General features: G+C 47.0%; 1 protein-coding gene across 1 annotated transcript in view; it reads right to left on the bottom strand.

The window, feature by feature from the left end:
- The window catches only part of EBF2 (EBF transcription factor 2), a 202,334-nt gene that overhangs the window by 185,028 nt on the left and 2,817 nt on the right, over positions 1 to 14,489 (bottom strand). Inside the window, 4 exon segments of the mRNA XM_036750741.1 lie at positions 10,609 to 10,682; positions 11,246 to 11,301; positions 11,884 to 11,947; positions 13,157 to 13,313. Coding sequence (XP_036606636.1) covers positions 10,609 to 10,682; positions 11,246 to 11,301; positions 11,884 to 11,947; positions 13,157 to 13,313 — 351 coding nt within the window.

The following is a 14,489-nucleotide window of genomic DNA, read 5'->3' as shown; positions in this document are numbered from 1 at the left end:
AGTCACTCACTTTCCTTTTCTCAATTTATCTCTTCTGCAAAAGGAGGGTACTGGACTGGACCCTCTAAGGTGCCTTCCAGCTCTGACATCCTTTGAATGTGGGACTTTATAAGGAGACTGTGAATTGCCGAAGGGTGAGGATGATATCATTCTTCATTTACCCCCTCAGAGCCTCATACAAAACTGGGCACATAGTAGATGCTGGAAAGGAGAGAGGGAGGAAGGAAGGAATGGAGGGAGGGAGGAAGGAGGGAAGGAAGGAAGGAAGAAGGAAGGAAGGAAGAAGGAAGGAAGGAAGGAAGAGAGGAAGGAAGGAGGGAGAGAGGGAGGGAGGGAGAGAGGGAGAAAGGAAGGAAGGAGGGACGAAGGGAGGAAGGAAGGAAGGGGGAAGGAAGGAGGGAAGGAAGGAAGGAAGGAAGGAAGGAAGGAAGGAAGGAAGGAAGGGAGGAAGGAGGGAGAGAGGAAGGGAGGGAGAAAGGAAGGAATGAGGGAGGAAGGGAGGAAGGAAGGAAGGGGGAAGGAAGGAAGGAAGGAAGGAAGGAAGGAAGGAAGGAAGGGAGGAAGAGAGGAAGGAAGGAGGGAAAGAGGAAGGGAGGGAGGGAGAGAGGGAGAAAGGAAGGAAGGAGGGAGGAAGGGAGGAAGGAAGGAAGGGGGAAGGAAGGAAGGAAGGAAGAGAGAGAGAGGGAAGGAGGGAGGAAGGAAGGAAGGAAGGAAGGAAGGAAGGAAGGAAGGAAGGAAGGAAGGAAGGAAGGAAGGAAGGAAGGAAGGAAGGATCAATGGTAACAGAGGGTGCCAGTGGTATGGATAATCTAAATCAGTTCAGCTTTAGAATGCTTTAGAAATGTATGTTTCCGGAGTGACAGACAGCACTTTCCTAGTTGGAGTTAGCTTAGGTAGGCTAATACAACAAACAAACAAACAAACAAAAGCAATCTGCAGGCAGTGAGCAAAGGCCACCTTCACTGCGGCAGGGAGTGGACAAAAACATGCTGGACATCAGGGGAAGTTCATTTCCTCCTTAATTTAGCAAATATTTTTATCAAGCATCCACTCTGTACACAACATCGTTGGTCCAGGGTCAGACTTTGTTATAGTTAGTTCAAAAAGAAGACAACATAGAGCTGAAAGTATGATTATAAAGCCTTATTCACAAATGTAGGAAGGACCTCGGAGGTCCCTTAACCCAGGGCAGACATTTGGTTTGTTCAAGGATTAGAGATGAGGAAAGAGTTGGGGCCTAGAGATGGTATGAAATTGATTCCAATTCTTCCCTTCCTTGAACAGTACACTCCAACCAAACCAGCCTGCTTGTTTCACCATGAACTTGGCATTCCATTTCCCACCTACAAGCCTTTGCAAGCAGTGATCTCCATTCCAGAAGCTCGGAACACCTCTCCCTCTTGGAATCCTTAGTTTCTTTCAAGGCCCAGCTCCAACGTCACCTGCTAACCTGCAGGGAGTTTCCTGGCCCACTTAGCTATTAGTACCCTGTCCTTCACCCTCAAAGTATCATACATCCACTTATATATCTACAAGTCATATCTCTTAGTTAGGAGTGCTTAGAACATAGGAAGTGCTTCATTTTTTTTTCATTCATTAATCACTTCTCCCCCAAGTAGAACTATAGAGTTTTTTTTAGTTATTTGATATCCCTAATGCTTATTGTGGTGCTTTGTACATATTAAGAATGCAGTAAATATTTGTTGAATTAATAAATTAGATCAGATTGCATTGGACTGGATCTCAGGAGTTCAAGTAACACCTGGAACTTGAGCCAAATAATCAAAGTAAACTACCTGTGGGAGATAAATTGGAAATCTAATTCTACAAGTATTTATGAGAAGCTCCTACGTTCCAGGCTCTGGGAGAAGAGCTGTAGATACAGAGACATACCCCACCATGCTGTCTGTCCCCTGCTTAAAGAAACTCCAGACTTCTGAATCTGTCCTGGCTATTTTCAAACCACACAGTGTACAGCCCATAGTCACTATGGCCCTGGTGTTTTTACCATGTTGGGGAACTGTTCAGATTTGGCCAGGGATGTAATTTTGAAATGGCTGAGATAGAAAATACTATTGTCCATACTACACAAGGCAAAAATCAGTGCCATCGATTAGCCAGTGATTACAAGAGGCCATGTAGGAAGAGGGATGGATGTGAATCCAGAAGGCTTGGGCAAGTGCCTCAGCGGCTCAAGGTTTGGACTAGATGGCACCTTAGTCCCTTCCAACTATGTTCCAACTATGCATCTATGATCCCATAATTCTAAATATGATGGTCTTTATTTTACAGAGCAGGAGAGTGCAGTGCATTGCTCCTGAGTCACCCAACTCCTTCCATGGTACATATGGCAGTGGTAGTCCCATAGTCAAATCCCCAGGTGACACCGATTTTCAGTGCAGTTCTCTATCATCTGTTTATACTCCACCACCACCCCCTCCCAATCCCCCAGTCCTCCATTGACTAGCTTGTAGATGCGAATCAAAAACAGATCTACTCCTCCATCCCAGGATAGGCAGATTTCATGAATGAGGAACCATAATTGTAAAGAGCCCTGATTGTGATATATACCAGAGAAAGTCAGGTCAACTCAATTCAACAAACATGCTTTGTCTCTTCTGCATGTGCAGGGCCCCGTGCAAGGACTTAGGGGAAACATCATGAGAAATAAGACAAGGCCCTTCCCTCCTGGGCTGTACAAACTGACAGATGCAGTGAACTTTTGCTAAATGGGCTCTTGAGAACTTTCACCAAATCAGCTGAAAATAGAAGAGAAAAAATCTTCTGAAAAGCCAAACTTAACCACTGGGCTTTTTTAAAAGATATTTTACCTATTGCCTTTGAAATTACATTTGATTTTATTTTTAAATTTTCAATCCAACCCAAGATTAACACTAATAAAAATTCTGGTCAGCTGTTGGGTTCTCTCTCTCCCTGTCTCTGTCTTTGTCTCTCTGTCTCTGTCTCTCTCTGTCTCTGTCTGTCTGTCTGTCTCTGTCTCTCTCTCTGTCTCTGTCTGTCTGTCTGTCTGTCTCTGTCTCTCTGTCTGTCTCTCTGTCTCTGTCTCTCTCTCTGTCTCTCTCTGTCTCTCTCTCTCTCTTCTTATTTCTCCCATTACTGTAATATTATTTACATCCTCATGATGCTTCAGCATTGCTAGAGAAGACTTGACTCAAATCATGCAACTCTGAGGCCTCCATTCCCTAGGAACTCAGGACTATCAACCTGGATTATCTCAGCTGACATCATCAACATGTCAACTGACCCCAGAGTGGGCATGACTGCTGAGCTAGCTGCATGGGATTTCAGAAAGAAAACACACACAGAGAGCAGTGTCAAAATGGACCCATCTGCTTAGCTTTATCAAGAACAGTTCTGAGGAGAACGAGTGAGTTTGCAAAATTCCTCAGCTGAATTCAGTTGCCTTTCCATGGGGATTTCCTCAGGAGAAGAAGGAAAACAGATAAAAATGTAAGTGTGGTGCCAAAGCAGTATAATTGTGGGGGGTTAACTTGAGGGAAGTGAAGAAAATTCAAATATAAAAGGGCAGGATCTTTGTACTAAGATCCCATCAGATTTTCTATATAACAAACTGAATCTTAAAAACCATTTTAGTTTGGCCTTTATATACCTAGAACCTTTCATGGTGCCTGGCACATAGTAGGTAAATAATGAGTGTTTGTTGAACTTATGTTGAATTGAAAAACAATCGTGAAAGAAATTCCTAGGAATACTGAAATGTCCTCATGAAAGAAGATTACTTCTCTGAACCTCTGCTTCCTACTCTGTGAAATGGGAATCACGGTCTTCACTCTCCCTCCCCCATCCTCATCTCATAGAGTTATTGCCAGAGAAAGGATTTATAAACCTTAGAGCACTGCCTGAGTATGAATTGTTGTTATTAATTTTTCAAAAGGCAACAAAATGCGTCCTCCACCAGCTGGGCTTAGTCCTGATTTGTTTTGAAAATAAAATTCAGGCCTGTTTACCTGTGCCTCTTCAAATCCTTGGATTCTTCCTACGTTGAGCCTTTCCTAATTCTACCCCAGCTTCTAGGAGGCCCAGTGGATAGAGTGTTAAGAAGACCTGAGTTCAAATCTGGCCTCTTATTAGCTGTGTGACCCGGGGCAAGACACTTAACCCTGTTTGCCTCAGTTTCCTCATGTGTAAAAATGAGCTGGAGAAGGAAATGGCAAACCACTCCAGTATCTTTGCCAAGAAAACCCCAAGTGGGATCATAAAGAATCAGACGTGACTGAACAACAATTCTTCCCTGCACCTCACCCCCCCACCAGGTATTAGTGTCTCTACCTCCCAAATTCCCTTAGAGGTATTTTATACATCCTCTTACATGTATACATACCCCTCCCCCAATAGAATGTAAGTTCCCATAGGGCAGGAATCATTTCTTTGTTTTTTCATCCTGCACCCCTGGAACATAATATTGGGATTTGCAAGAATGTTAGTAAATGCTTGTTGGTTGATTATGGACCTTAAAGCAGAAGCTATAGATCACAGATTTAGTGCTGGAAAAAGGAGAAGGGAAGAAGCATTTTTTAAGTGCCTGCTATGTTCAAATATCTCCTTTGAGCCTCACAACATCCCTGGGAGGATAGATACTACTCTTATAACTGATTTAAAGTTGAGGAAACCGTCAGACATAAAATGACTTGTCTAGGGTCACAAAGTTTGTCAGTGTCTGAGGCTAGATTTGAACTCAGGTCTTCCTGACTCCAGGCCCTAGGCTCTAGCTGCCCATCTGTCCTCTTAGAGGTCATAGACTCACAGATCTAGAACTGGAAGAGAAAACAGAGCCCATCCAGCCCAGTTCCCTCACTTTCCAGGCAAGAAAAGGGAGGCCCAGAGAAGTTGAACTACCTGCCCAAGGTCATACCAGTAATAAACAGCAGAAAGAATTTGAATCTAGGCGCTCTGTCAACAGAGGGAGTGTTCTTTCCACCTCCAGTCAGGACCTGTGATTTTAGGCTCAGAGATGCAGGACCTCAGAGACCCAGATAATTCCCGAGATTCTCCCCTTCACTGGATGTATAGGTTGAGGCTGAGGATGACCAGGTCTGAGCCCAAGATCGGGTTGGATCAGTTCCTTTGGGATTGGTTTTCTGACAGAGCTAGCTCAAAAGTATGAAATGCCAGGAAAAGACTGGGAACCCAGTCCTTGGCCTGGTTAAGATGGTGTTTATATGTTTATGCCTAGCAAAGAGAAACCAGAAGGTCGGCACTTTCCCCAGAAATAAAAAAATGAAAGTGGTTTCCCCATTTGGCCTGGTGGTTTTGCTCATTCCCATAGTCCTCTATTCACCTCAGTCTCTTTAGAACTTTCACTCCCAGGACTTCTTTCATCCTTCCCCCGATCTAAGAAGATTATTTGATGAATGTTTGGAAGAGAGGAGAAGGAGTTGTAATCCAGTTGGAGAGATACCCAGGGGACTCTCATTCTGCTGAACCTGGCACAAAGAGCTCTGAACTTGGGTACCAGGAGACCTGGATGCCCATCCCTACTATACTACTTTCTAGCTGCATTCCTGTGGGCAGGGGATTTCCCCTCTCTGAACACAGAGGATCATAAACAGAGTTGAAAGGGATCTCTCGTCTAGTCTATGAGTTCTTAACCTGGGGTTTGTGCATAGATTTCAGGAGGCCAGTGAATGTGGATGGAGGGAAAATTACATTTTAATTTTACTAACCTTTGGAATCCTATGTATTTTATTTTATGTATGTAAAAACACTATTCTAAAAATGTGTCAGTAGGCTTCCCAGGCTGCCAAGGAGGCCATGAATGCAATGGAATAAGTGTTTATGTAGCATCTACTCCATGCCAGGGACTGTGCTAAGCATTTTGCAAACATTATCTCATTAAATCTTCACAACAACCCTGACCCCAGGCCCAGAACAGTATCTACTTAGCCACCTCGCTGCCTCATGACTCCCCCCAAAATTGAAAAATTCCCCCATCTAGTCTAACTCAGGGGCAATTAGGTGGCCTGGGGTCAAACTCATCTTCCTGACTTCAAATCTGTCCTCAGACTCCTACTAGCTGTTCAAACCTGGGCAAGTCACTTAACAATGTTCGCCTCAGTTTTCTCATCTGTCAAATGAGCTGGAGAAGGAAATGACAAACAACGCCTATATCTTTGCCAAGGAAACCCCAAAAGTGGTCACGAGTCAGACATGATTGAAAACAACTGAACAACCAAGCCTAAATACTCCTTTTTTTAGAGATGAGCAAACTTAGACCCAGAGAGGTTCAGTCATTCACTTTATCAATTAATCGATTGCCCAAGGTCACATAGGTAGGAATTGATAGAACCAAAAGTTGAGTCGTGGTCAATAAATCAATCAGGAAGCATTTATTTAGTGCCAGTTGTGGGTCAGGTACTGTGGTAGGTGCTCGATATAGAAAAACAAAAATGAAACAGCCCCTGCCCTCAAGGAACTTATAGTCAATCAAGGGAGATAATATGTCTTTAATGTCCTATGTCATTATCTCTTCAATATGTCTTTATTACATAAGTATATTAAACATTTGTATATAGAAAATATATAAAATCAATACAAAGGATCGGAGGAGAGGGAGTTAGCAGCTGTTAGAGTTTATCGCCCTCATCACTGTTAAACTCCCAATTTAGGATCTCACTGATATGACCACATGTCTACAGTTCTTTAAGATTTGTGAGATACTTTCCTATTATTAATATTGCTATTATTGGTGCTGTCATTACTACTACTACTATGGGAGAGGAGACAGCCCTACAAAAAGGGTGTCCAGTCAGATAAGCTTCTGGACAAGACCAACCAGTGCCCCTCAAAAAATAAAACTTGCTTTTCAAATTCAGCCCTCAACTTTCCAAAATCTGTCTCTAATTTCAAACTCAAATAAGCGCCCAGCATGGCCGCCTTTGTTTTGTTCTCTCCTCTTCAACTCCTCCCTGTGATTGCATAACAAAAGTGTCTAAATTCACACCATCTGGCCGATAAAGACACTGGCCCCACTGGCCGGCTGGCCCATCTGATTAGGCTCCTGTCTAGCCTGAGCCTTGTGGCGAAAAGTCACAGCTGTGGGGCTTTCGAGCCCTCAATACAACTCTGTTATTAGCCAGCTGTAGGCCTCGAGACTACTTCTGTTCAAATTATAATATCTTTTAACCCTCTGAGCATTGAGGGCGCAGGGGCGGCTGGCAGCAACAGAAGAGAGGAGAGTTTTCCTGGCTAATAATTGGCAAAATGAGGAAGGGGGGGTTCAGTTGAAAAGAATGGGGGTAAAGTGATTCCTGGGGAATTTTTTTTTCAAACTTTGCTGCTCTCCCCCTTAAAGACTAGTGCATACATATATGCCCTTTTTCCACTGAAGGTTAGTTAGACTCCAGTCACCAAGAAACATAGGGAGATGGGAAAATGTGTCCAGTTATGTCAAGGACTCAATGCAAATGAAACTAATTAGGTTTTCTAACTACTAGGGATTTAGGCCTTTGAATCGTCCCTCCCAAGTAGTAGAGACCAAGGTATCTGTATTGCCAAAGCTTGAGGCAGGGAGAACTTTTATCCCCCTGGAGTCAAACTGCTCTAATGGGAAGGGAGGCTAAGAAAGAGGCCTGCTTGGGATACAGCCTAGTAACAGTAGAATGAGTTATATTTATACCACCTGTGGTGGCCCAAAGAGCCTCCCCACATGGAGGCATTTGATTCTTCACCCAACCCTTCGACCTAGGGGAATGTTAGCTTTATTTCATGGGTGTATATACTTTACCTTTATTTAGCCTTTTACATGTTGTATACCGTTTACCCAACGGTCCCTACCCCTACTAGAATGTAAGCTGCTTGTCCAAATGAACTGTTTCAGAACTTTTTTTTTTTACTTTGTTTCCGTAGTTCCTAGCATTGTGTTTTGTGACTTTGTGGGAGGCGGGCAGAGGTGTTCTTTTGCAGGTGAGGAGAGAGGGGCAAAACTACTAATTTCTTGGGGGAGGGGGACTCCCCAGCAGGAAAGCTCCCTCTGCCGTCCCTAACACAGTCTTACAAAGCTGCTTCAGGATACTGAGAGGGTAAGCGACTTGTCCAGTGTCACACAGCTAGTGATTGGAAACCAGGGCTGTTTTATTCACTACGTCCCCTCACCCTAGCATAGTAGGTAGTTGATAAACTCTTGCTCGGAGAGATGAGAGCACTTAACCAAAGTTACAGAGAGCTAATAATAGGAGGGAGAACTGAGAGGGGAACCGAAGTCGAGAGAGAGAGAGAGAGAGAGAGAGAGAGAGAGAGAGAGAGAGAGAGAGGGAGGGAGAGAGGGAGAGGGAGGGAGAGGGAGGGAGGGAGAGAGAGAGAGAGCAGATCTCTACTTTACCCACAGCGAAGGGAGGTTGGGGGGGGGGGGGAACAATAGCCGAGCTCCTCCACTGTTCTCAAAACTGGCGAGAAGTTCCAGCGCATTAAATTTTTATATTCTGTTGCTAATGCAGACTAAACTAGAGGCTTTTAAAAATTGATGCCTGCCGCCTCTTATTTAAACAGCATAAAATAAGGAGGCTTGGATTGGGCTTTAAAAAAAAATACAAATACTGCTGTCAGGCGGGCCTTGCAGCTGGGTGGGGTGGGTCTGGCTCATTTAAATTGCTAGGTGTAATTCGCCAGACAATGGGCAATTCCTTCCCTGGGAGGGTGTCTCCAAACAAAGACGTTTAAGGGGCGGCGGGAGGGGAGGGGGTAAAGGGAGCCCAACCCTTGTCCTTTGATTAGCCACCCGGAGCCCCTGTGCTCTGTCTCTTTAATCTAGGTATCACACGGAAAGTACATTTCGGGATTGTGTTTTCTTCTCGGGTTAATCACTCCGGCAAAGGCCGGGCCGGCGGCAGTGGCGGGCAGCCGGGGCTCAGAGAAATGAACGCCCTGGAAGGGAGGGGAGGGCCGGCTTGGCTGCCTCCGGCTGTCAGCCAGCCCCAGGTCGGCACTGGAAAGGAGACCTGCCTCCGGTCCTCAGCGGAGGCCCAGTGGCTAAACTGAACTTCAGGTTGGGCGAGTTTGTTTTGATAATATTTGGGTAGCCCCAAAAGCAAACACATCTGATTGTTATGGTTTCTCTCGGGCTACGCTGGGTAAAGGGGTAGGGGCAGCCAGGGCTGCCAGCAAAGCCGCCAGAAATCAATCTAGGGACCTTTTGTTACTGAAGAAGAAAAAAGAATATCCCCGAGCCTCGGGGCTGGGGGGTGAGATAAGGCGAGAGAAGACGTTGGCTTCTTTTTCCCAAACTGGAGGAAGTGATGCTTTCTCTTCTAGCGGGTGAAGTCGTTAGAAACCAAAGGGAGACCAGTAACCCGGAAGACACGGCTAAGACTGAATGCGGAGTCTGACCCCACCCCAACCCCCACCCCCACGCCCCCCCCCCCAAAAAAGATTCTCTTCAATATATTTTTTTTCCTTCATTGTGAGACTTCTAAATCCCCTTCCAGCCAAGGAAACAATTAACACTGCCCCTCTTCATCCCCTAAAAATACTGGAAACGAGGAGATTTGATCCCATTAAACTCTTAAAGCGAAGGGTAGCGAAGGTAGAGCAAAAGGACCTGCACCTAGAGAAGTCTATTAACCAGAAGTCAGCGGTTAGCTTTCCCCTACTGCAAATAAAGATTTCCCTAATCCTCCTCACCCCAGTAGGACCCAGGTCCGCAAGACCTTTCACTAGAAAAGGAACTGATCTGGGCTTGCTCTGTGGCGCTGGCCAGCCGCAGGAGGACCTAAGCAATTTCCCTTCGAGGTGAAATCATAGGTGATACTTTTCCGCGCGCGGAAATGAACTTAGAAAACATACCGGTGCCCCAAAGCCCGTTTTAGCTGCCTGAGCTAAGTACACCTCACACACAATCTCTCTTCCCAGCCCAAGGCGAGACTTAACACCTCTGCTGCGCGCACAGTTGGATTAAGAGGACCCCAGTCCATTTCACTAAGACTAGACCCAGTCTGTACTGGACAAGTGTTAGAACCCGGCAAACCCACCCCCACACGCGGGGTGGCCTCCGCAGCAAGAGAGAAAACAGACCAGCATTCCCCATGCTGGTTGGGAATGCTGCCATTAGTTCTCTTTTCAGGGTCTCCCCTGCCCCTACCCTGGGAGACTTTCTAAAACTGGTCACCCCCATCAAGTCAAGTCTTTCCCCCCTTGCGTGCACGCAATGTTTTCTCGCCTAGACCATGGAAACTGTCTAGTCCCACTTCGCCCGGCTCATGTCACGTATTTGGGGAATTGGTTGTTTCTCCTTCGCTTTCCAAGATTCCTGGTGAGGTCCTAGGAAATTTGTGGAGAGGGGTACTGTGTCTACTCTGGAAAGAAAGATACTCCCTCCGGAAAGTCGGCAGGAGCAAAACTGCTCACCTTCTATTTGCCCCTTCCTGGGCTTTTAACAGCTGTCCTAGAAACGCAATAGTGGGGACGAGAAGGGAGAGGCAGGAGCCAGAGATGGGAGAAGGGTCTCTCTATCTCTGATCTTTCGGTCAGTTCGTCTTTCGCTCTGTTGGGCGCGAGGTGAGAAAAGGGTCTCCAAGTGTCTCTCCCTCTCTCCAAAGAGAATCATTCAGCAATCTGCCAGAAACTTCGGCTTACCTGCACATGACTTCGTGTGTGAGTAGAACTCGGCACATCTCCGGGTTCTTGTTCTGTCCCTCATAAGCTATGGGCTGCCAGGAGAAGAGAATGAAGGAGGAAGAGAAGAGAAAGATGATTTAAAAACAGACACAAAATAAATCTTTCTCGTCTAGCATTTTTTAAGGACGGCTTCCCAGGTCTTCTCTAGCAAAGGGGAGAGAAGTGAACTGGACAGCTGAGGCAGTCGTTAGGAAAACTTGGCGGGGGGGGGGGGGTAAAAAAAACATTCTGCCAAATATTAATATATCTCTAGGAGGTAAAATTATTTTTACTTGAATCCCCTTCCCCCAAATTATTTCAAATCTATCATTCCCTTTGAGATTGTCATCCGGGGCCAGTTGGTTAATTAGAAAGTGGGGTCCTCCCTACTCTCTTTTTTCTTCCTCATTGGCACCACTCAGCCGAGGAGGAACCCAGGACTTAGACTTTGGCGGCTAGTGAGTTTGGAAGAAGCCTAGAGGGGCAATGAGAGGGGAGATGAGCGATGGGAGAATGACAGAGAGCCCCAGCAGTGAGAAGATAGACAAGGGGTGTGGGGGAGAGAAGGAAATGAAGGGGGAGGAAAAGAGGCCAGAAGCCGACCCGCTTAGCTCACCTGCTTCGTGACGGAGTCGATGAGCCGGACAAAGAGATCCTGTTCGGTCCTGACCCCTAGGAAGGTGAGTGGAGAAGAAAGAGAAGTCACTCACTTGACTCCCGCACTAGACAGGGCGAACTTCTTCCAGGAACCTCGACTCAGTGAAGAGATAACCCTCCACCTCCCCCAATAAATAGATAAGAGCTTTGATCTTGCACTTAAAAAAAAAAAGAGGGTGTGAGAAACTCTGCTGGGAGGGAAAACTAAAGTTACTAGCCTGTCCGTTCCCATTCCTCTCCCCACGCCACCAAAAAAAAAAAAAAAAATTGAGCGCGCTGGAGCCTTGTAGTTTTCTGGTTTTTCTCCTTGCGCCTGGACGCAGGCTAACGGTGCGCACGCCTGAAGGCCCAAGCTGGGCTTAGTTTCCCCACTAAATTAGCCTCCCTCTGTCACAGCTTCCTCCCCTGGCTGCTCAACTTCTGACACCTCCTTAGCTACTGCAGTGGAAGTCACCTGAGAGCATGTCCCCATCAGGACACAGAGCTGCGAGTTCAAATCCCTTTCGTTTGAAAACCTCAACGCCCTCTCATCCTCCCTCTCCCCTCCCCCCCACCACCACTTATCCCTTCCCTTTTCTGCACTGAAGAAGGCCTCACCATTGCTATAAAGGAGCTGTAATTTGTAGTGGGTGCCGTTGTTGGTCTTCTCATTACCTTGTTCCTAGAAAGAGATGGGATTAAAAAAACATCTGTCTTGCTGTCTCGATGTCCTTCCCAGTCCCCCACCCTCCAACCGAAAGCTCGAACATTAACCTGCCTTGGTCGAGGAGCCGACCTCGTCGGCCCCTCCGGGACTGATAACTCCCGATCCAGGAGGTCAGAAAAGTTCCAAATATTTCTGCCATGCGGGCCCACCACCACTACCTTCAAAGCCCAGTTCTCCCCAACTTGAAAATCTCCTATTTATTTGTGGAGCCTCCAAAGCCAGGACCATGTGGGGACACAACATCCTTCCCCAGAAACATACTTTGTTTTTTGTATTTATTTATTTGTTAAAATGTATGAGAATGTATGCCTGTATGCTTGTGACAGCCTACCCGTGTCTTCGGCCGAAGGCCAGGGACATTAAGAAAAAGTAAGGCTCTGGTGGAATGGATCTCAGAAAAAGGACTGCGCTCTGGTCTGCTTGGTCTCTCCAAGCCCCTTTGCTTACACTCTTCCCCTCCCCTGGGCTCAAGCAAACCGAGTCCAGAGCGTCTTCACCTGCTTCTGAATTCCATTCCTGAGCCCAAGGGGGTGTGCTGAGGTATTTCTCACCCTATCCCCCAAATGCCCTCGGAAAGGTCAAGAGCCCGGCAGAGACTGGGCTCCACGGATAAACGGGAATCGCTTTGTCTTGCTCTGGGCTCCCTGAAGAATTCTCTGCAAGCAAGGTGACCGACTACTTGGGCAGGGGCCCAGTCAACTTAAAAAAAAAAAACGGTGCAGCGTGGGGAGGGGGGGATTCTTTTTCTTCCTCGTCTTCTTTGTTGTTTGTTTTTTAACTGGATTTTATTTCTGGAAATTGCTTGAAAATGCAATTGACCAGAGCGGCTAATTATGAGGAGTCAGGAAAGGTCCTGGATGAGGCCGAGGGGCAGCTCCATATTTGAAAGGTACATGATGGGGGGCTAAAAGAGGAGGGAAAAGAGAGGTGAGGAGGCGACGGGGCTGGGGGAAGTAAGGGGTTCTTTCCTTTCTGGTCGCGATTCCTCCATTTATCAACCCGAGTGAGCCTAGCTGTCCAGGACCGCGCAGTGACAGATGGAAGGACTCTCTGCTACTTTGCAGAAGTGAGTTATTAAGTGCCGTGAGTGCGAGTGGGGCGTGGGGGATCCACTGGTGAGGGGCGGAAAAACTTTGACCTAGCCCCCCTCCTCCCCCATCTTACTTTGTCGTTTTCAACGAAGTCCACGAAGGCGGTCCTTTCGATCTCCACCGGCTGACCCTGCCGGTCATAGAGGGCCAAGACGAAGTGGAAGAAATTGGATTTTCGCAAGTTGGAAGGAGGCTGTTTCTCAAAATGAGCCCGGGACAGGGCTACCCCGCTGCGGAAGAACAGAAGAGAGTGGCATGGGGAAACAGAGGGCTCCAAAAACGCTACTGTTACCCTTTAATCAAACACTTCTCTGAGAATCCGAGGGCCACAGCCCTGCCTTGCCCAGAAGCCAGGCCCCTAAAGTCTCTCGAGGGCACTGACGAGCCCCCACTCCACTCCCATTAAAAATTGGGCCTTCTATAATAAAGCTCGGCACCTTAGTTATCTAATCTTAAAAGTTGGAACCTGACAGGCATTTTGCAGGAGGGACTGCCCCATCGTCCAGTGGAAGGTACAAAAAGACCCCCAGTCTCTTGGGTGGTTACTTTGACCCGGGCAGGGAGAGCACAAAGTTCAACAATCTCTTAGATGTGGTCCAGGCCTGAGCCCCCTTGGTTGTAGCTTTCGAACCGAAGCAATGGGCTCTGGATGTCCCTACCACAAGGCCTGGATCCCTGCTGCAAAGGACAGTCCTCCCTGCCTGGTCTCTCTCTGTCCCTGAGGTCTGAGAGCACAGGACCTGACAGAGACCACCCCCCCTTCTGTTTGTTTGCTTTTCCAAGCATCCCCCACGCCTCCCCCCATTTTTCTCGGAGCCTTTTCCCTACCCCAATACCTGGGTTGGATGGTCTGGGAAGGAGCAGAGAAAGGGATTGGTGCTGAGTGGGATTAATAACCCTGATTATTAGTATATTGTTAGAAGCGACTTGTTTGCCTATGAAAAGCCAACTCGTCATCCTAGTTTGAGGGCTGATTGTTTTTCCTTTTTCTCCTTTCTAGAGCTGGTAACCTTCTGTTTGCGTGTTTGCTCCCTCCCCCTCTTCCAGGAAAGATTCCTAAACTGGGGAAAGAACCAAAACTGACTCCTGAAATAGCAGCCCTGGGGATAGACAAAGTCCAAGATGCGAGCTAGGGCGGCCAAAAAACGAGGTACCTCGTCCCATTTTCTCCAGGCCCAGCTAAAGGCCTTACCCACCCCCAGGCTTTTCTTCTCCAGGAAAGTCCTGCTCATTTGGGACCCAGATTCTGTCTAATTCTCTTCAATCCCAGAGTCCTTCGGTCCCAGGTGAAGCCCCGAGTAGGGAGAACAGAGTGAGTGACTTCGAGGGAACAACCCCAGGGGTAGCGGGGCTGGAGAATCCAAAGTTTTATTAAAAGATGAAAAGCTCTCCAGTGAGGATGAATA

This window comes from Trichosurus vulpecula, chromosome 3 (genome assembly GCF_011100635.1).
Source record: "Trichosurus vulpecula isolate mTriVul1 chromosome 3, mTriVul1.pri, whole genome shotgun sequence".
Lineage (NCBI taxonomy): Eukaryota > Metazoa > Chordata > Mammalia > Diprotodontia > Phalangeridae > Trichosurus > Trichosurus vulpecula.
This window is presented reverse-complemented; position numbering and strand designations above follow the sequence as displayed.